The sequence below is a fragment of the Mytilus galloprovincialis genome, chromosome 1, assembly GCF_965363235.1.
Source record: "Mytilus galloprovincialis chromosome 1, xbMytGall1.hap1.1, whole genome shotgun sequence".
Classification (NCBI taxonomy): domain Eukaryota; kingdom Metazoa; phylum Mollusca; class Bivalvia; order Mytilida; family Mytilidae; genus Mytilus; species Mytilus galloprovincialis.
In genome coordinates, this window is record NC_134838.1 from 22,912,614 (window position 1) to 22,936,160 (window position 23,547).

General features: G+C 31.0%; 2 protein-coding genes across 3 annotated transcripts; one reads left to right on the plus strand and one right to left on the minus strand.

Moving 5' to 3' along the window:
• Positions 1-85: 85 nt before the first annotated feature.
• LOC143069606 (peptidyl-prolyl cis-trans isomerase-like 1) lies at positions 86-4,942 on the minus strand. 2 transcript variants are annotated; one of them, XM_076244334.1, is made up of 4 exons: positions 4,807-4,942; positions 1,604-1,758; positions 831-899; positions 86-328 (listed from the first exon to the last, which is right to left on the minus strand). In XM_076244334.1, the coding sequence occupies exons 1-4, from the start codon at positions 4,830-4,832 to the stop codon at positions 105-107; spliced, it is 474 nt and encodes a 157-aa protein (XP_076100449.1). In that variant the 5' UTR covers positions 4,833-4,942; the 3' UTR covers positions 86-104. The 2 variants fall into 2 exon arrangements, with proteins under 2 accessions (XP_076100449.1, XP_076100441.1); XM_076244326.1 differs by lacking the exon at positions 4,807-4,942 and adding an exon at positions 3,971-4,098.
• LOC143069597 (phosducin-like protein) lies at positions 4,255-23,213 on the plus strand. Its single transcript, XM_076244314.1, has 9 exons — positions 4,255-4,427; positions 9,932-10,114; positions 12,434-12,559; positions 15,245-15,384; positions 16,055-16,157; positions 18,569-18,682; positions 19,216-19,340; positions 19,825-20,975; positions 21,142-23,213. The coding sequence occupies exons 2-8, from the start codon at positions 9,941-9,943 to the stop codon at positions 19,943-19,945; spliced, it is 903 nt and encodes a 300-aa protein (XP_076100429.1). The 5' UTR covers positions 4,255-4,427; positions 9,932-9,940; the 3' UTR covers positions 19,946-20,975; positions 21,142-23,213.
• The last annotated feature ends 334 nt before the right edge of the window (positions 23,214-23,547 follow it).

Below are 23,547 nucleotides of genomic sequence, written 5' to 3' on the forward strand. Positions count from 1 at the left end.
CAATGTTATCTGTTTTCTATAATTAATGGTTATTATTCTCCCCTAGATACATTTTTTACATAATGCTAGTAAACCAAATCAACAGTTTTACTGGAAAATTTTATTCACGTTGGTATAATGCTTGCTTTCACTATTTTTATATCTTCTGCAGGCATATCATTTTCTCTTGTTTCTACAAGTCCTATTCTCTGTACAACCTGCATGCCACTAGAAACACGTCCAAATATTGTATGTTTACCATCTAACCACTGAGTGGGAGCTATTGTAATGAAAAACTGACTACCATTTGTATTTGGTCCACTGTTTGCCATTGATAAAATTCCTGCACCTAAAAAAATTCGTAAGATGAAATAATTCAAAGTAGACTTTAAAATCTTTTTTTTACATATAAATGTAACACAATCTTAATATTCTTGACAAAATAATTTGGATTAATCTTATTATTACCTTGTAAAAACCATTAGAATAGTAATGTAGAACTTCTGAATTTTTTTTTACCAGAAAGACAAAAACACCTTCTAGAATTTATTCACATTTAGAATTCAATTCATTTGTGGAAATATTGCTATTCAAACAAAACAAAAAACAAAACATTTAATACTAAGAATTTGAAAAAAAATAATTTAATCCTTAAATAGATATTGGAATTACTTATCTACTAGGGGAGATAATTTGTGCATATATGTTCAAATCAGGGGGAGTTATAAATTTAAAGGTTTTTTTTTTAAATTTCAATGGAACAGCAACAATTATCCATCTTTCCATTTTTATCTGAGTATCTGAAAATTTGATCTAAATACATGTATTATACATTTGTTTCAGCTTATTACCTGTATGTTTTAACTCATTTGTGATTTCATCACCAAATTCCTTTCCATAAATAGAAGCTCCTCCTCTACCTGTAAATAAAGATTTTAAATTTACATTCAAAGATATAAAGAAAAATATTTCCCATTAATTTGCTGTCTTTTACATTGAAAAAAAATCTGAAAGGTAAAATAGTTAGTTCCCTGCTCTTTTCACTTCCCTTTATCTTTGAGATGGAGCTGAATTCAGTTATGCCTGACAATCTATTTAAATATTCTTGTATAGACTCACAAGTTCATTTTTTTTCTAAAAGCATGTCTTACAGTATATACTAAACATTATTAAGGGGACATTACTGTTAATGTGATGCTGGACATTCAATATTCCCTTGCTATGTGTTTTATTTATGATCATGTTACAATATTGTATTCTTGTTATTGGAATGTAAATTTAAATAATACAAGAAATGAAACTGTAGACAAATATTTAAATTTGTTTGAGTAATTGCCTTCATTTGCACTGCAGGTGTAATAAATTGTGTGAGACATTGTTTACTTCCTAAAGCTAAACATTATTTTTTTTTTGCAACATACAGCAGAACCTGGTTGTGTCGAAAACTATGAAACATTATTCAGAACTGATAAAATTGCAGTTTATTCAATGCATTTCTAACATGAGTTTAAATCAGTTGATTTAAGGTTATCTAATATTTCATATTTCTCAAATCTCAACATCACTTTTTATTTTCTACTCATAAAAAATTAGTGTGAAACATAATACAGATAATAAAACAAACCTGTTCCTGTAGGATCTCCTCCTTGAATCATAAAATCTCTGATGATTCGATGAAACTTTACACCATTGTAATATCCTCTTCTGGCTAACTCTGCAAAGTTTCTACATGTGTTTGGTGCATGTTTCCAATAAAGTTCAAATGTAATTGACCCTGCACTGAAAATATAAAAAAAAAATCATATAATTTTATGTTTCTATTTGCATTATACAATGTATATGAGAATGAATAATTTATTTATATATTTGACTTGCATTTAATAATATGAAGATGTGAAATAAGTCAAATATATAAATTAAGATTTAAAACAAAAAATTCAGATGTGTTAAATAGTACTTTAATGTGATCCATGGTATTTGAGGTGTTTGGTGGAGAAAACACTTATTGGTAAGTGAACTATGAATTAAACCTGTGTTTGTAGCTCCATTACCATATATACCCCTCCCCCAAAATCTGCCAATGGGCTACTTGTAAGAACTTCAACCAGTTTCACAGGTATATCAATTTTTGAAAACCAGGTTATATTATGTAAGGTTGTTTGTAACAAGCTGAGCCTTTTTCTTCTTTTTATTTTACAGTTTATACAGCTTAATTCAATATTGAAGATAACGAACTGTTGCATGAGAGGAGTATGTGATTAAAAATATTAAAATATAGTTAAACAAACTTCATCTATTTTTTGGAATTTGTAGATTACTTGAATGGTGATATTTACATGTAAGAAGATTAAAAATATGCATTGATATTTATAGAGTTAATTTATGTTTTGAGAACACTTGGTGTCAACTGTTCTCTAAAGGTTTCAATTTTTTGACATGCTACCAAGTTATCATGCTTGTGGAAAAAAATACAATTTTGAACTGTCTTTTGAGGTGGATATTTACCAAAATGATTTTCTTGTTCTAGTGACTGTTGGTATAAATGTACATGTAGGACTAGCTAATGATGGAATTGCAATGAGTCCATGGATGACTTTGTAGAACATAATTATCAGTCTGGTTTTGAGGCACCACTCAGCAAGTGAGGGCCATTGGAGATTTTTTAACATGGATGTAACACTACTGGTGTAGTGGTAATTGTAAATACATAATGTTACACTCCCGTCTGAATGGTTTTACACTAGTCATTTTTGGGGCACTATATTCTTTATAGCTTGCTATTTAGTGTGAGTCAGCTTGGTAGAGCAAAGGAAATGCACACTCTATTAAAATTGAAACAAAAACAAAAAAGGTCAACTTTCCTTTGAAGGATTTATTGAAACAAAAACATGAAATATAATTTCCTTTCTAACAGTATAATTCATTGTTCTTGATAGAAACATCATTAGATGTGGCTTCACCCTAAGGTAATAACAGTACACACAATGTGGAACATCAAATGAGATTAACAAGGCGCGTGTCCCCTGTTTTATTGCTACAATAACATCCAATTAACACCTTCAACTTTGTACACGCGTCAGACTATACAATTACACGTGCCAGAATATACAATCATTGTAAATAGTGAACACCTGTTGAAAACTCAAGATTGTCATTAATTTCCTTTCATCTTCAATCAATATGCATAAACATGATAAATATCATTTAATGAGGCAATAAACAAATAAAAAGATGAAAACATTCACATTTGAATTTTCTTTTCCTCTTGTTTGATTTCAGTTCTTTGTATTTCACAATTTGTGTCAATATTTTCAGGCTCAAGATTTTCAGGACAATGATGCACAAATAATTCATTTTGCGAGCTTAATATATATTGCACGAAAAGAGTTTTAAAAAACAAATTATAAGATAAATAATATGTTCTAAAACACAAGGAAAAGTAATCTCATAATACAATAATTAAACGTAATACTGGCTGTTATACATAATAGCTGATAAAATATTATGTAGATAATGTTTCATTTTTTTCTATCAATTTTAACTTTCTTGTCGCTAAAATTATTTTCTTTTGCATATTCATTTAATATTTATTGCAATAATTAATTTTAATTAAAAAAAAATGTTTTCTTGTCACTAAATAGTTTCTTGTCGCTTCTTGTCGCTAAAATAATTCTTGTTGTTGCTTCTTGACGCTTCTTGTCGCTAAAATTCTTGTTGTCGCTAATTAGTGAGACCGCCTCTTAACAAGCTACTAGCCTCGGTACAATTTATAGTTTATTTTTGTTTCTGTTCGGATCCAATAAACTACAGGTGAACTCAAGTTTTGGTCTCTGTATCGATTAGTATGTACGAGATTTGATATTGGTGTGTGGATACTTTTACTTTTAAAGAGGTTTCCCTTTATAGGAAGTCACTTCACTCTTCAGATTGCTTTTGTTGGTAATTTACACTATTAAATAAAAAAATTGTTGTAAAAACATTGATTGCATACGTTGTGTCGAATGTTACGTTTGGTGGTTGCCAAGTTTTTGGTGGAATTCCAGAACTTGATGAAAGCGTCATATTTTTAATTTTCGTTTTTGTTTGGCTCGTTTTGAATATGAGTAACCTCCCTTTACCGGCGCAATTATTTTCGTAATAACTGGAACGCGATTTTCATTGTTTTGTAAATAATTGGTATCTTGGATATTTGAATACTAAATATAATCATATAAAATTAATATTAAGAAACATTCTAATATAATTTGTTCTCATTTAAATTCTCCGAAACTATAAGAAATTTCAAAACAAAGATGACAGGCTTCTGATGCAGATTTACCCTATGCAGACTAATCGTTTATTTAACTTTAACTCTGAATTTTCTATCCATTCAGTTAACAAATCTTAATTTCAACCGATTTATGACCATATTTGTGTCAAAAGAGAATTGTAGCAGTACAAATTTATAGGTAATTTTCAAAGAAGTAAAGGCCTTTTGAAGGCGTTTTTTTCACAAAAAAGTCAAAATACTTCACCATCTTCAGCAGTGATATGATTGTTTTTCAGTTTACATTCATGCACAATTACTACTGAGACTGCACTGTTTGGGAAAAAAGTTCTCTCTTTGGGAATAATTTTAAGCATTTTTTTTTCAAATTGGGATTCTTCTCCAGGGGAAAAAGCCTTTATTCTCCACTAATTTAAGGCAAATGATATCACTGTTCAGAGGCCCCAACCCATTCATAGCTAAACATAACTAACAAATAAATTGAGCCTGACTTTAAACTAACTCTTACACTAGCCCATACCCCAAACCTAGCAAGTTTAATCTATATCGCTATAACTAACCGTTTAACCTGACCCCTAAGTTCCATTGATCCAGCTCCAGTCCAAGTCAATCCATCCCAAGTCGTTCAAACCCCTGACCCAAGTTGATCCATCCCAAGTCTTGCTGTCGCTAGAAGATCTGTTTCAAGTCAATCTGGTCCCAATATAAGAAATAATGATGATAATAATAATAATAAATTCTTTATTTAACTAAGGTAACTCATTTAACATACAATTGTTAATCTCACACAAGGCCTTCACACATTTAAATGAATAATTCATATAAAAATCAATGCATATAGAACAATAATCAATAGATATGTACACAATTACAAATATATATGTATATACACAAGCATGAAAACAGACTGTAGAACTAGCATGGCAATTGCGCAAGAATGTCCTAAAAAAAGTTTGTCTACTCATTTTGTTTTATGATAAAATCATAAATAATAATTATCAGTCAGGGGTGCTACTTAAACTTGTGATTTCATTATCACCTATTGCAGTGTTTTTAGCTAACCTGGCCCAAAGGGCCAAGTGAGCTTTTCTCATCACTTGGCATCCGTCATCTGTCATCCGTCGTCATTAACTTTTACAAAAATCTTCTCCTCTGAAACTACTGGGCCAAATTTAACCAAACTTGGCCACAATTATCATTGGGGTATGTAGTTTTAAAAATGTGTCCGATGACCCGCCCAACCAACCAAGATGGCCGCCATGGCTAAAAATAGAACATATGGGTAAAATGCAGTTTTTGGCTTATAACTCAAAAACCAAAGCATTTAGAGCAAATCTGACAGGGTTAAAATTGTTTGTCAGGTCAACATCTATCTGTCCTGAAATTTTCAGATGAATCGGACAACCCGTTCAGCGTATTCATTAAGAACCGATTGCCGATTGAAATGGTCGTTTATAATCAAATTCCCATCGGTTGTTTTTCTGATGTCAAAAAAATATAAATCGTACTTTTAGTTTTAGATCGTCGGTCACTATCTAGGACAATCTAGAGAGATATATAACGGCATTTCTGATTGGTTAATAAAATTGAATTTCCGGTAAAATAGATCCTGGTTGTTGATTTCACTGCAAAGTACTATAAGATTTTGTACTGAAACCAGGAAAAGTATGCATTCATAGTAATAACAAGATTTTGAACCAGTCAATAGCATAGTCAGAGAAATGAAAAGAATTTCAGATTTTTTTCAATCAACAACAAAGTGAAAAAAAGGTTTCTTCTATGACATTTGCATTCAAATAATTGAGACACCCTCCTTGGTCATGTTCATGAAAGTGCATGATCGTGGTCCTACCATGAAATGAAAAAAGAGCAATGTCTTGTCTCGTAAAAGCAGACATCACATTATTTTCATTAAGTGATTTTCACTTTCTTGTTTTCAAGTGATAGAGCCTCTTTACAGCAGACTCTTTATTTTTACCATAAATCATGAATCATATGTTTACCTGTCCCATGGCTTTTCTTTTGAAATGAAAGAAAAAAATGTAGAGATAGCTCGTCTGCATGTCATTGTGTAGCTTCAAATAGAGTCATAAATACTAGGACTAGGAGAATGCCACCACCTGACACCAAGAGATATATTGTGTAAAGGAGGATATACTATTATCACACATGACAGGTCTTGCTTAACATTCCCCAAACAAACATGACACAATGCTATTAAAAAAAGAAATCTCACACAATCATGCCCTGACTAACCTGATCCAAGTAATAATAATAAAAAGTGAGGATGAGGATGAGGATGATGTCTCCCTATGATTATAAAGAGGTGTGAGTCTTGCATTATGCATTCAAGGATGTACTTTGGCCAGGTTCTGGAATTTCTGTCAGATGTTTAATCTCTGGGTTTTTTCCTATGATACAGGGTAAAATATTTTGACCCATGACCATGATGATCCCATTTTTCCTTTCTTAAATAAAAGACTTCAATTATTAACTCACAAAAAGTCATTTTAATACCAAAATTTAAGCAGATCTTAGATTTCTTTCTTTCCTTTTGTTTGCTTCTTAACTAATGCTCTTCTGAATTATGGTATCAATTTTAAATTCTAGATTATTGTAATTTCACCAAAGTGCATCCTTTTTGCCTTTAAACAACAGTCCATTGAATTCATCATTTGATTTATTGTGTTTATTTATTAAGTAATTGAAATTATTAGTTCTGAAAAATGTTTTCTATGGGTTAGAACTATTTGAATAATTGCATGTCTACAGTTAAATTAAAAATATTTTCAACTAATAAAATCAAATTTAAATCTTTTCCTGAATGATCACCATGTCTTACAGAGTCATGCCTTCATTATTTTCCTCAAAAATCCACAAACAACTTCAATAACTTGTTAGCTGAAAGTCTTGATGATATGTGATCAACTTTATAGAAAATATGACCATCTTGCTGCTCATTTACCTTATCATCATTAAAAAAATGGTGTTTGCGAAGGACAAAATTAGAGTTCAGGAGCCCCCGAGGGTGCAGGATTTTGCACCATTTTTAAAAATAAATTCTGGGGGCCTTAAGCGGCCCCCTGACCCCTCGCCGTGAAGGGCAACGAGCAAGCGCCGAACGGCTACGCCGTCCGCCGGTGTTGCCTGCTACTTTTATTATTTAACCTCCTACTTTAAATCTTATTGACAACCCTGCCGTTGTTAGGTTGCTATAGGTAATTTTAAGGAAATTTTGCAGTTTTTGGTTATTATCTTGAATATTATAATAGATAGAGATAAACTGTAAACAGCAATAATGTTCAGCAAAGTAAGATTTACAAATAAGTTAACATGACCAAAATGGTCAGTTGATCCCTTTAGGAGTTATTGCTCTTTATAGTCAATTTTTAACCGTTTTTCGTAAATCTTAGTAATCTTTTAGAAAAATCTTCTCTGAAACTACTGGGCCAAATCAAACCGATCTTGGCCACAACCATTATTGGGGTATCTAGTTAAAAAAGTGTGTGGTTACTCGGCCAACCAACCAAGATGGCTGCCATAGCTAAAAATAGAACATACATGTAGGGGTAAAATGCAGTTTTTGGCTTATAACTCAAAAACCAAAGCATTTAGAGCAAATCTGACTGAAGTAAAATTGTTAATCAGTGCCCTGGAATTTTCAGATGAATCCGATAACCAGTTGTTAGGTTGCTGCCCCTGAATTGGTAATTTTAAGGAAATTTTGCTATTTTTTGTTATTATCTTGAATATTATAATAGATAGAGATAAACTGTAACAGCAATAATGTACAGCAAAGTAAGACCTAAAAATAATTCAACATGACCAAAATGGTCAATTGACCCCCTAAGGAGTTATTGCTCTTCATAGTCAATTTTTAACAATTTTCATAAAATTTGTAGATTTTCTCTAACATTTTCCACTGAAACTACTGGGCCAAGTTCATTATAGATAAGGATAATTATAAGCAGCAAGAATTTTTAGTAAAATAAGATCTTCAAACACATCACCATCACCAAAACACAATTTCGTCATGAATCTATCTGTGTCTTTTGTTTAATATTCACATAGACCAAGGTGAGCGACACAGGCTCTTTAGAGCCTCTAGTTTTATATTCAGTTATCACCTATTTAAGTGATTTTGGTGTTTTCTTTAAATGCTAATTTCATTGATTTTCCATATTTTCACAAACTTCTATAATTTTCCTACTTGGATTGGTTTTCTTTAGAATTAGAATGATTTATTTTAAGGTTATGTCCTGAACTACAAATTATTCCAGTTTGTGCATATTCAAATAAACTATATAAACTGGCAGACTTATCAAGCAAATGACAATTTCTGCATGAACATAATTGTTTTTTTAATGGATTTCTGGTCTTTTTACCAATAAAAAAATCAAGCTTGTGGGAAAAATATCCAAAAAATGTTATAAACACTCATATTGAAGTGATTAAATTTTAAATTATCAAATTACTTGTTTCAGTGATTTTGAAAAGTCTGTTCCAAAATTTTAAATATTTCACAGCCAAAACCACTCAAAGAAGTGATTTTGAAATCCCTTGTTTAAGTACATGTACCACCCCTGACTGATATTAAGTACTAGAAATAAAGATATTTATACAAATTATAATTCATAAATTGAAGGTTTACAAATTTTATAATAAAAGGCGGACCATAGGTGTTTGAGGATGGGACCCTATAAATGTTGAGCCCAATAATCCCTACGTCTTTATGATTATAAATTCCTAATTTCTAATTTATATCAATTATTTGTACCCTATGTATACCAATTTACCATATTTTGACTGTACATATACATGTTTACTATCAATGTATCACTGGACTATAGCTTTGCTCTATAAATCAAAACCAGGATAATAATATGCCTTCCCTCCTGTACCCCCTGATATTTATATTTCAAATGAACATCCTTTATTTGCTAGTGCCTATTTTATTTGTTTAATTTATACAATAACCTCTGCATTGATTTTTTTCTTTTAATTCTTTTAGTACTTTTTTTACAAAAATTAAACACAGCAGGTTCTGCAAATTATGTCTGTTGCCATGGATAACAAAATATTAACAGAATGACTGTAATATTTTTTCTGTCTATGAAAAAATAACATGAAAAACTTGGTGCATGCTGAATAACCTGTGTAGTCATTTCTTATAATTCAATTCTTAATTCCATTTTAAACCATCATTTAAAAATCATTAAAAAAACGTTGATGACATCACCGTCACATGACAAAATTATGTTTATGAGCTGATAAACGAAACTGAAAGTAGATAATTTGCAATTCGTAGTCAGTTGTAAACAGGTAATATTCATTATCGTTCATTTATGGGAATTCTTTAACAACTTCAGCCAATCAGAAGAAGCGTTACATCTAAAATTAATTATCAAAGTATACAAACTGTTTATTGATTTACTTCATTTTTACCATTTAATTATCTGACTGAATGTCTACATAACATAGTACCACAGTAAGAGACATAAAATCTGAAGAACTAGAAATATAGCTAACCCACGCAACGTGACACTACACAACTGATTTCTCCAAACTGCTCACATGCATTACCCTGGTGCTATTCAAAAATCCGTGGTAGAACACTGTTGTTACTGAAAAGTTTTGTGAAAATTTGGTAAATGTTAATATTTTATACAATTGTATTTTATACAGATTATAAAAATGTCCTTAGGCTTAGACGATAAGTTACTTGGTGAAAAGGTAGACAACTATTGCAGTAGTGATGAAGGGGAGAGAGATGATGACAGTGATGATGAACCAAGATCAACCGAAGCCGTACAACCAACTTTTGTTCCAGAACCAGAGATCAAAGAATACAATGGATACTCTACAAATGTAAATTATGAATAATCTAGGATAAAAAACACTGATAATGTTGAAATTTATAAGTGATTCATAAATTAATTATTCTCATACATCAAACTTTCAACCGCTGACATTTGATTTTTAATTCTATTGCAGCCAACTTTATTAATGGGAACAATAACAAATTTGTAAAGTTTTGGAAAATATACATGTAGGTTATTCCATGTAGAAAAATATGATGCATTTCATACAAAAATAAGAAGATGTAGTTTGATTGCCAACGAGAGTGATTTGACATATATTTTGTGGTTTACTGAAATAGAGCAGGGAATGGTATTTTATGGACATATTTTCTTGTTTCATATATGTATATTGAAAGACAAACAAGTTTATTTGAATGTATAAGTGAATTAGATATTTTCTTTAGATGTAGTAAATTTATCCAATCTGTTTAAATCCTCTAAACTATATTACTTCTATTAACATAGTTTATAATGCTGTAAATAAAATTGAGAATGGAAATGGGGAATGTGTCAAAGAGACAACAACCCGACCATAGAAAAAACAACAGCAGAAGGTCACTAACAGGTCTTCAATGTAGCGAGACATTCCCGCACCCGGAGGTGTCCTTCAGCTGGCCCTAAACAAATATATACTAGTTCAGTGATAATGAACGCCATACAAATTTCCGAATTGAACACAAGAAACTAAAATTAAAAAAAAAAAAAAAAATACAAGACTAACAAAGGCCAGAGGCTCCTGACTTGCGACAGGCGCAAAAATGCGGCGGGGTTAAACATATTTATGAGATCTCAACCCTCCCCCTATACCTCTAGCCAATGTAGAAAAGTAAATGCATAACAATACGCACATTTAAAATTCAATTCAAGAGAAGTCCGAGTCTGATGTCAGAAGATGTAACCAAAGAAAATAAACAAAATGACAATAATACATAAATAACAACAGACTACTAGCAGTTAACTGACATGCCAGCTCCAGACTTCAATTAAACTGATTGAAAGATTATGATTTCATCATATGAATATCAGGCACAATCCTTCCCGTTAGGGGTTTAGTATCATACCATCATAACATATATGAGAAGAACATAACCCTTGTCATGCCAACAACTGGTTTTTTAATAAATGTGTTTAGTTCCGATGCAAAGACCCTATAAGTGAATCAATATTAACGCCAAAATAAGCAATCTTTAGTGACCTGACAACAGTATCGTAACTATATCCCTTCTTGATAAGTCTATTTAAAGGTTTTGTTAGTTTCTGAGGTGAATACTGACATTTTTGTGCTTTATAAAGAATATTTCCATAAAAAATTGGATGTGAAATACCTGAACGTATAAGAAGTCTGCATGTTGAGCTATATTTACGAATGATGTCCTTATACCGATGATAAAATTTAGTAAATGTTTTGACTAGTTTGTGATATCGAAAACCCTGGTGTAATAATTTTTCAGTAATACATAAATTTCTCTCGTTAAAATCTAAAACATTGTTACATACACGAGCGAATCGTACAAGTTGAGATATATAAACACCGTAAGATGGTGACAATGGAACGTCACCATCTAAAAATGGATAATTAACTATAGGAAATGAAAAATCATCTCTTTTATCATAAATTTTAGTATTAAGCTTTCCGTTAGTGATATAGATATCAAGATCGAGGAAAGGGCAGTGGTCATTGTTAGTATTAGCTTTATTTAAAGTAAGTTCAACAGGATAAATTTCTTTAGTATACATACTGAAGTCTTCATTATTGAGAGCCAAAATGTCATCCAAATATCTAAAAGTATTATTAAATTTGTTTATGAGATGTTGTTTCGATGGGTCTTTGCTGATTTTTGTCATAAATTGTAACTCATAGCAATACAAAAACAGGTCCGCAATAAGTGGTGCACAGTTAGTCCCCATTGGAATTCCAATAACCTGACGATATAAGGAATCTCCAAAGCGAACAAAAATGTTATCTAGTAAAAATTCAAGGGCATATATAGTATCAAAGCATGTCCAATTGACATAGTTTTTTTGTTTATTGCTACTAAAAAATGACCTAAAAGAGTTTTAACATATATATTCACATTCTGACTTTTATCTTTTCAAAACAAACTTTGTTTATTGGTCAGCTGAAGCCTGCCTCAGTGTTATGGATTTTCTCTCTGTGTTGAAGACTCATTGGTGGTCTTCAGCTCTTTGGTTAGGTTGTTGTCTCTTTGACACATTCCCCATGTCCATTCTCAATTTTATTGATCCTGATATATATTTGTGTGTCACTTGAAGAAGGCCATTTGTTGAGCCGAATATAAATATTATTTGTTTTGTTTTTTTTCAGACTGGTCCTAAAGGAGTAATCAATGACTGGAGGGAATTCAAAAGGTTGGAAACAGAGAAGAAGGGGGAACAAGAAAGAGAAAGACAAGCATTATTGAAGAAACTCTCTATGTCTTGTAGATCACATGTAATAACATTTTTCTTTTTAAAAAGTTAAATTATTTGAAACTAAGGAAGAATGGGAAGGTCAAAGTTTAGAAAAGCGCTCTCTAGATCTTATGAAAGAACCTTTGTCTCTCTAAAAATAATTAAAAAAAATTGAATCTTAATTTTGTAGTTATCTAAGTATTTGTTTTTGAGGAGCTCTTTTATTTTCATTTCTGGTACAGATAACATTTTACATCTTTAAAGGGGCATCAGCTGTCAAATTCATGTTCACCGTTTTTAATCAAAATCTCTAATTGATTTATAACAATGTAAAACATTTATCCAAACTATTAAAAGTCTAAAATGAACTATAAACTGGGCACTGGCATTAAAATACCTAGCTTCGTTTCATGTGTATTTTAGTCTAAACGCCATCTAATTAACCATCCAGTTGACCACTAAAGTCATCCAATGACCATATAAGCGATGTAAACATAAATATAAATATAAATAGATTAAGCAAATGTTATTTTTTCAAGGTCTATTTAATTTTATATTATATTATAGATGAAAAATAAATGTTTTTCATCGTTTTTACCTTATAAAAAGATTTTTTGTGGATCGAATCAGTCAATCAAATGATTTACCTTTGTCAGTGATTTTGCTAGCGCTCATCACTTTCGTATTTTACGAAAGGGTTTTCTCATTGACGAAAGTATTTCAAATCAGTTTCGTCACTTTAATTTTGAAAGTGTAAAAAATATTTCGCAATAAAAACTATAAATCTACCTGTCTTCATGATTTTGACAAGTTTATGACCTCCAGGTAATTAACATTTTCAACAGGTGTTACAAGTTGTGATTACAACTAATCAGCTTATCGCCATCAGATGGGTCACTTATCCGTAATTTATTAATTAACCCCATAATTGAATGACCATCATAATTATTTTCCCAGGAAAATCAGTCAGTCGGCATTTCAACAACCAGGAGTATAATTTCTTCATTTAATCAAAAATGTAACAACCCGGACAGTACTCATTTGATTTTCAATATTTCCCAAACGATCACAATCTGAAGTTAGTTTGTCGTAGATTCGTCATTCGAAGGCATTTTCGTCATATTTAATTGAAATTTTCATCAAAAACTTTCGACAATTTCCATTTAAAATAAAGAACTTTAATGTGTTGATTAAAAAAGTTCACGAGAAATGTTTTAAACAGGTGCTTCCTGTATTGTGTTCTACGCATGTGTGAAAGTATTCCTTTGACTATTTATAGACATTAAAAACGTAAAATACGAAATCATTTAGAATCAATTAAACGAGAGAGACAAATATATATCTTTTACTAAAGGAATTTAAATCGAAAAATGATAATTTCCTGATGAATCTGGACTCGTTTTGAATTTATTATCCACGTGTAAACTTCCTGTTTTCGTTTCATTTTAAAACCGAAAGTAGTAAATATGATCTATTGTTGATTTGTTAACAACCTCCTTTCAGTCATTACAATTGTTCCAAAAAGGATTTTATACATTTCCAGCTTGATAGAAATGATTTCCAAATATCGACTTAGATGTTTTATGAGGATAATGATTATGCAGTGAAATAATCATTGCAAATTAATTTCTGCTGTGATTCCTTGTTTAAAAAAAATAGAATCCACCTTTTGTTGATCAGGAATGACCCCTGGAACAAACTGAAGAGAAATTGTGAACTAAATTTCTGGATTCCTGTCAGAATCTTTCATAATAATGGCCAATACAGTCAAATCATACAATAACTGCCAATCATGCTGGTGCCTCAATCCCTTAAAATCTGACTAAGTTAAAAGATGAAGCTAGTAGTAGTAATATACATCATTGGTCCATTGCTTTTACACAAAACAAGGTTGATTTTAATAGCGCGCGAAAGTGACTAAAGCCCTCAAAATCCTAGCTTAAACCCTGCCTTTGTTTCACTTTCAATGTTGACATTCTTTTCCTTTAAATAACTTTACATATTGTTCACATACTTTTATCTGGGATTGGATTACAGACTATTTAGATTACATATGTTTTACATTTTACATGTGCAGTTGAATTAGTTTTGAAAATAATATTATCCAGCTACATGTTTACATGTGTCAATGAAAACAAAGGCAATCGTATCCCTCAGAGCAATCTGCTCTTTGATTTAGCTTATTTTGACAAAATTGAACCATATTGGCTGCTAAAAGCGAATTATTATTTCTCTATTTGCATTTCATAAATGTTTGAGACGAAAAAAAATAATTTTAGATTTTTTTATATATCTTGTAGCTAGAGGCCCTTTAATAAGATTTTGTTATATATTTTGACATTATTTGTCTTGTAGCTAGAGGCCCTTTAATAAGATTTTGTTATATATTTTGACATTATTTGTCTTGTAGCTAGAGGCCCTTTAATAAGATTTTGTTATATATTTTGACATTATTTGTCTTGTAGCTAGAGGCCCTTTAATAAGATTTTGTTATATATTTTGACATTATTTGTCTTGTAGCTAGAGGCCCTTTAATAAGATTTTGTTATATATTTTGACATTATTTGTCTTGTAGCTAGAGGCCCTTTAATAAGATTTTGTTATATATTTTGACATTATTTGTCTTGTAGCTAGAGGCCCTTTAATAAGATTTTGTTATATATTTTGACATTATTTGTGAAATATTGAACTAGATCACTGATAAACTGATTTTGTTTCAAATTAGCTTGATGATGAGAGAGAAAAACAGAAGGATGAACAGTTTATGGAACAAATGGAAAGAGAAATGGATGAAATTGAAGAAGAATTCATGAAACAGTATAGAGAAAAAAGAATAGAAGAAATGAGAAAAGCTTTACAAAACGTGTAAGTTTAATGCAAAAATGTGTTAAACTCTATCAAACTCCTAAAACATCTATTTTATTTTAATAATAATCATCTTATTCTTATGAATGAAAACCTAAACAGTAAATGTTCAAATAGACATGCAATGGAAATCAACTGTTTATTATTAACTAAGATATATTGACTTTATTATTTGTTTTTTAACTCTCTCTTTATTATAAGGTTCAGTTAATGGGCTCTAAAATATGAACAGACCTTAGTCTAATGCACATATTTTTCGTAAAAAGATGTTTTAATTCTAAACTAAGTCTTACCCTACACAAAAGTATTTTCCCATATCCATTTAAGTGATCTTCAATATATTACCAATTAATATTTTTACAGAATTTATGAATTATTTTAAACTTTTTTTTGGTGAACTATTGATGTTGTACTACCCATTGCATGTTTTTCATGACATTTAGCGAGTGGACAGTTATATTCAATACACAATACTGTGTCCTACACATAACATATGCTTACTTCTAGGAATTGTTAAATCTCATTAGTGCCCTTACTGGGAAATCACAAATATTTTTCCTTTTGAAGGTACATAGAGATTTTAAATATGTATGTGTCATTTTTAGGTACTTCTTTTGTTTGTTCCTGACTCAGAGGTTGTCATATGCAATGTGTATTGTTTTTCTTTTAGGCCAAAGTTTGGTGGAGTTGTGCCATTAAGTTCCAATGATTTTGTTGATCAAATAGACAAAGAGAATCCACAAGTTTATATTATTGTTCATGTATATGAAGATGTAAGTACTGATGTCATTGTTAATTTGTCATGTTATAACTAGATGACAAGGTTATTATTCATTTGCAGTTATGTAAATTGGTAGTAACCCAAGAATACATGCGATTAATTTTCTTTGCAAAAGATAATGGCTTGCTTTAATTTGTTTTCAGTTCCATCTGTTTTGTTGTAATAAATGATTCAAGTCAATGGGATATTGGAATTCAATGATTATTATGTTTTTAAATTCTACATGTGTTAAAAAATCCGTTAGAAGAACATATGTAATGGCTAACTATACACAGCAAGAGAGACATATTGCATTGAAAACAATTTTTATAATAAATATATAGCTATAAGCCATCCTTTTTAGCTCACCGTTCCAATGGAACTGTGAGCTTTAGCCATCACTTGGCGTCCGTCGTCGTCCTTCGTCGTCGTCATCCTTCTGGTGTAAACTAATTCAAACATCTTCTTCTCTGAAACTACTGAACCAATTCCAACCAAACTTAAGCTGAATGACCCTTATGGTATCTAGAATAAAGTTTGTGTTTTATTTTCTGTTTCTACAAAAAAAATGGCTGCCATGGCTAAAAAAAGAACATAGGGGTAAAATTTAATTCTTATTGTTCTTTGATATGATGAATCTAATAAAAAAAAAAAATTGGACACTTCTATACTATTAAACGAGAAGACCTCATTTTGTGTGTCGCTTCTCTTCCTTCCACAATAAATCAATCATCATGCCTCTGTGTCTTATAGGTAACATGCATAGTCGCATTTGTCATCCATTCTCATGATTATTCAGATTGAGTTATTTTGGGAGAGAAACGACAAAAAAGGAGTCCGGATATGATTCCGTCATCAGACTGAATTTTAGTCATAGATAAGACTTCCGGTTTGAAACATGCACAAATACAACCAATCATATGATAGATAACAAAAATGAAAAATAAATAAGCCAATCAGAGCGTTCTCAATATCATGGTGTTTAGATCACAAGAATCACAACTATTATACCTCCTTAGAGAGGACAATTATTTTTCGCGTTTCATATCATGGTGTTTAGATCGCAAGAACCACAATTATTATACCTCCTTAGAGAGAATTAATTTCGACGTTTATCTACATGTAAACTACGATTATACTACTTTAATATATAGAGGCTCTCTGTATTCTGTCAGGGACTTTCTATGTTAGTATAGAAAGTCACTGAATCTGTCTACTGTTTTCTTTGAAATGTTTTCTATTTAAGGGGTCATAGCACTTGCATATATATTAATAAGTAAAACATGCTCAACTTCATCCAAAACTACCTTGACCAAAAACTTTAACCTGAAGCGGGACAGACGGACGGACGGACGACCGAACGAACGCATGGATGCACAGACTGGAAAACATAATGCCAATAAATGGGGCATAAAAATTTATGGTAGAAAGGGATAATAGTGATTTGGCAAAAATGAAATCAAGGTAGAGATTAGAGGGAGGACCTTTTTCAGGGCGTCGGGATCAGGTGTTTTTAAGCTTGGGATTTGGGGATTGCTCCTTACGGATCCTGGAATATATTTTTCGATTTCGGGATTCCGGGATATGAATTTCTTTAAATTCTGCATCTCGAGAATTCATGATTTTAAGCCCGGGATTTCGGGATCAGGACCCCTCCGACCACCCCTCAAATTAGCCTTAGTCGGTCTTAGTCATTTATACATGATTCATATCCTACTATTGGTATGTTAATAAGGCTCTCAAAAGAAAAGGCACTGATGGATTGTCCTAGAAGCATATTTTATTAGACTAATAATGGTCTATATATAAGCAGTTACATGTATTTCATGTTTGAAACGGTGCAAATTTTTAATTTGATTTGACTTTTACCAAAAGAAGCATTGTAGCAAAGGAGAAGAATAATTGTGGTCTGAGGCCAGAAACATGAAAATAATTGAATTTAACAGAAAGGAAAAAAATATCATACTTTGGAAAAAGGGAAAGGGCTTTTGATACCTTTTATGAAATTCTCCATACATAATATCTTTTACAAAAAATCATCCTACAACAGTTCACAAGCTGTATTATATATGCCCGCGATTTCGCGGGTGTGTTCTAGTAAACTCTTAAACGAAAGATAAATGCCAAAAAATCAAGGTGACCGATTCGGGCTCTTTAGAGCCTCTTGTTTATACACCCATTTACAGGACGTATTATTTTTTGACAGCCTCTTCTTTATCCATTATCTACAACCTTCCAGTCCTCATGCAGGAATGGTTGCTTTTGATGTAAAAGACATATTAAAAATACTAAATTGGTCTTTTGTGAATATAATTAACCCATCAAGGTCATCTACTAATTGTCTTATGGTGGTTTCCTATTACAGTATGTTGAAGAAGTTATGTAATGTTATGCTAACCACTAAAATGTAACACTTAATTTCAGAGAAGCAAAGCTTGCAAAACCATGAATGGATGTTTAGAAAGTTTAGCCCAGGAATATCCAACTGTGAAATTTTGTAAAATTAGAGCCACAGAAACTAAACTGAGTATGAAATTTGTAAGTATAAAATTATGATCAGTAAATACTGGTTTCTTTTGTATAATATATCGTTGTCTTCAACCATGCTTAAGACTGTTTCCTCATAACTCAACTATTATGCAATACATAATCAGTTTTTGTCTCCCCTTGACTAAAAGTGAGACACAGGGGTGTTGTTTTTCAGGTGGGTATGGGTAGCATTATTTGAACAGGCCCCCTCCTTCATGGTCTATATACTTTTAAACTTTTAAACTTTTGCTCAGTTACATTTATAAGTTTACGATTAGGACAGTTTGTTGGGAACTACTAGTGGTAGAAAAATGATATTTGGTATGCAGTTATATAAGCATTTGCACTTCTCATTTCCATGGAGATTGTTTGGCCTGGTACCTTCAATCATTGTTCATTGACTTAATATATTTTGCATAAGTTAAATGTTCAAGTATTGCTATTTTAATTCAACATTTGTATTTTACTATCAAAATTATATACAAGCAAGACATTGTGTCAACAGTTTGTGTTTGGATACATTATTTTATACTATTTTTAAGGCCAAGGATGGTGTTCCAGCATTGTTGATATATAAAGGAGGTGATATGATAGGAAACTTTATAAGAATCTCTGATGAACTAGGGGACGATTTTTTTTCCTCTGATGTTGAGAGTATATTAGAAGAGTAAGTATACATGTTTATAATAAGGACTATTGGTAGGAAGAAAACCATTTATAAGCTCTAATCACAAGCATGTTAAAGAAAATAGAAAGGTTGACTGAAAAAACTAATAAAATTATGTAAAAAAGAGGTGTTACATAGATGCCAAAAGACATTCAAACTAAAAATGTTGAAAGCAATTGACAATGCCATGGCAAACAATAATTTATAATACACAACATAGAAAACTAAAGTCTGAGCAGAACCCCAAACAAAAACCCAAGTTAAGTGCAAGTTACAACCAACTGTTGGAAATGATATATTCATAATCCCTGTTGATAGCCTACACAAGTATTTATTATCTCATTAGGAACATTTTAAAATACAATATGGACAAAAAGTGCAAAAGTTTGACTTACAAAATGTAAAAGACTTCTTTGTGTTTTTTTTATATTTAAAAAAAAAACATTATTTCGCTGATTTGTTTATTTTATATTTATCATTTCAGACACAGTTTCCTACCAAATAACGATGTTATAAATAAATGTATTAAAGACAAAACAACGGGAGAGAAAAGATCTGTACTGGCTGAGGACGATGATACTGATAGTGATTTTGATATCGATTGATATCAAAGGAAAGATAACTCAAGATGTAACGAACTCGGGGGATACGATGTCTCAGATTGAAATATCAGTGTCTACAGCATTCTGTAAACTAACTTATTTTCATGGATACTTTATTTCACATTTTACCATTTTAAGTCCATTTAGCTGCTATTAAATTTTGTGATTTTCTAATTTACTTGTAGTTTAATAAGGAATGATCCTAGTTTTAAATATTTGCCACAATTTATATTCAAGAAAGTCGTAAAAATAAATCACTCACGAAAATCAATCACTCACAAAAATAAGTTGGTTTACAATAATTATGTGGTGATCCTCTTACAAAAAACACATTGTTAAAATTTTGTAAACTGCTAGAAGTTAAAGATTGAATTTGATGTATAATTTTATTAGTTGATTATATAACATGTTATAGTGTTATGTTTACTATCAGTTACATGTGAACAGTGGGTAAAGAATTCACTTAGGCAATTTACAATCTGTTAAATGAAAAACAGATATGTTCCAAATTATTTATGTGCAATTTATTTAAATAACTTTGAAGGTGCTCCTTTTATTATTTGAACTAGGTTCTTATTTAGTCCTCCATAGTAAATACTACAAATTAAGGGACAAATGGATTTTTTTTTTAATTATTAAAATTTGTATCAATTTTGGCTACCAGTAGTTATATTCTATTGCAAGGTTTAAAAGAACTGTATCAATCAACAAGTTGATCAACACGGCCAGTTTTTAATTATTTGTGATGTTAAATGCATCAATTTATAGTCACTATATATAAACAATATATTTTTCATCCTTAAATTCCAGTGTGTAAAAAAATATTTTTTTGAAATTAAAGTTCAAAATTTAAAAAGTTAGTTATAATTGCCTACAATCAGTTGCATGGGTATTGTAATTGATGATGTGCTACACAGTTAGATATTATTTCTGTTTATATTTATACTGACTAGTTCAAGTCATATGAAAACTGAAATGGTTAAGAAAAGTTGCTTATTTACATTGACAAAACCAAGATCTCATGCTTTAATCAGTGGCGGATCCAGGGGGGGGTTCCGAGGGTGCGCACCCCCCTTTATTTTTGCCGATCAATGCATTTGTATCGGGACATATGTTTTGCACCCCCCCTGCACCCCCCCTTTGCCCTGGGTTAGCACCCCCCCTTTCGAAAATTCCTGCATCTGCCCCTGCTTTAATAGTTTTATTTTCAGATTAATTATTATCTTGATTTTTTTTAAATTAAAGTAAAATAAGATACCCGGTAGACAAAAATAATCTTATTTACTGTTGTTAATTGTAATTTTATTATTTTGCTGCCTGACGAGATTGCATATGGTATATTTTCTTTGCATATTCAAAGAGTACATATCAAAATTTTAAGGAAAACAAATTTACAATCTCTTTTGGGCTACCTACTTCAAATGTGGGTTGTTTGAAATACATACATACTCCATATGTTTTAAGTTTGAAACAAATTCAATTTTTTTAATAAAATACTGTTCAAACTAAACTAAAAGAACATGGTCTTCAGTATGAATGAACTTATTATCTTTCTATAATTGTAGCTTTAAATTCACTGTTATAGATGTTCAATGTAAGAGCTTTACTTATTGTATTCATTTCACAAGTCAAACTGTTTATGTGGAGTGCATATATATATGTACAGAGAATACTTATCAGAACAGATCCTTCACCTAGGTCTTTTCATTTTGTTTCACAGAATAATAAGATGTCCTTATTATTTACTCTATAGGTATTTATACACATAATGTGCAATATTTTGTAGAATTATTTAACATTTTTAACTTTTTTCATGTGTTATCTTTATATCTATTGTATAAAAGTTTTAGATGACATTTTTTAGGGGAAAGAGTAACCGGGGACACCTTGTTTGCTAAAAACATTCAAAATAAAAACCAGTATAAATAACAGTGTTCCAGCTAGGCCTTTTTCAGAGGGTGTGGCGCCAACCCTTTCCTGAGTGCCGCCCTGTGCCCTTTTTTACAGTTTCCAGGTCATCCTCCTGCCTTTTTTGAAGAACGATTGTATATTATTTTGTTCGTATTAATATGATCCGCTAATTACTAAATTTTACCTGGCGAAAAGTTTATGACTTTGTTTACGACCCCAAGCTAATAAACAGTTACAGCAGGTGTCATAATCTGTGTTATAGGTAATTCGTTTATCGGATGGGTCATTAATGATCATCAACATTAATTCATTCAAATAGAATAGAATAGAATAAATTCAGACATATTTGTCATTGACTGCCCTCATTTTTTATATGAAAATAACAAAATCAGCCGCCATATTGTTGATCATATTTATATCTTCTACGTACTGTTTATAATCCTCCAAAGAAGGAACACACCCGAATAAAGAAAGATAACTCAATCTGATTTTTTCCTGCCATTGAGTAACTTATCTATTCTAAATATGTCTACATACTTCTTGCTTAAGAATATATATGTTTAAGTATTTTGAGTTATGGGAAAAGTTTAAGAGGGTCTTAGTAGCAGTGTTGGTAGGGTGCCTTGGTCATCTTTTTCTGTTTTCTTTTTTAATACATATTTCCACTGTTGCTATATCCAAACATTGTGCATTTACTAGCACAGCTGTTCCGTGCTATATTGCCATTAAGCACAGCAGAGGTAGAAAGGTGAAACTGGTAAAGTGTATCAGACCATAGAAACAGAATGAAGCAGGACACCTTTCAAAACATGCTGCATATAAAGCTTTACTATGCCAAGCAATGATTTAAAAACTTGAGTGACAAGCTGCTTGACAAGTTTTTCCAGGCTAAAAAGTAGAAAGATAGAGTTCTATAGGGGCTTATGATGTAGTTCTTGTATATCAAACCAGTGATTTCAACGAATAAACCCAATGTGTGATTAATATCTTTATTAAAACATTCCCTTTTTTATATTATCATATCATGTGTTAAATGCCCTTTTTTCAGGATTGGCACCCTGCCCTTTTCATATCCTAGCTGGAACACTGCATAATAATGTTTTGCAAATAGATATGATTTTTTACCTCAAAATTACATGAACTTATTTGTTGTTGCACATATTGCTTTGTACCTATGCTGTTTACAGATTTATTCATATAAAACAACTTGTTAAGTATTTTATAGTCAATGATGATATGCTTGGTTTATTGCAAGAATTATCGAAGTCGACATGTAAGAGAACCCATAAAGGGGGACAATTTACTAAATTTAAAAGGGAAATGAGTTACAAAATTAAAAAGGGAGATAATTAACACAATTTGAATGGGAGATAATTTACACGATTGGAATGGGAGATTATTTACAAACAGGATATTTGAGTCATTCTCACTAGTTCATGTTACATATTTTAATATTAATTTCAAAATCATAAAAGGAAAACAGTGTATGTGACAGAGAAGCAAAATTAGTTTGAAAGTTTGGACCCTATATATTGAGAATTTACATATATTATCAATTATTGTCTTTTACATTTCATAGATTTATTTTGATATTGACTATTTTTTCAAAGAGTTCTTCTGAATATCAGATGTTTATATGCATCTAGACTGTATGCCCAAGTGTTAAACTGTTCTGATCAGAAGAAAAAGTTTTC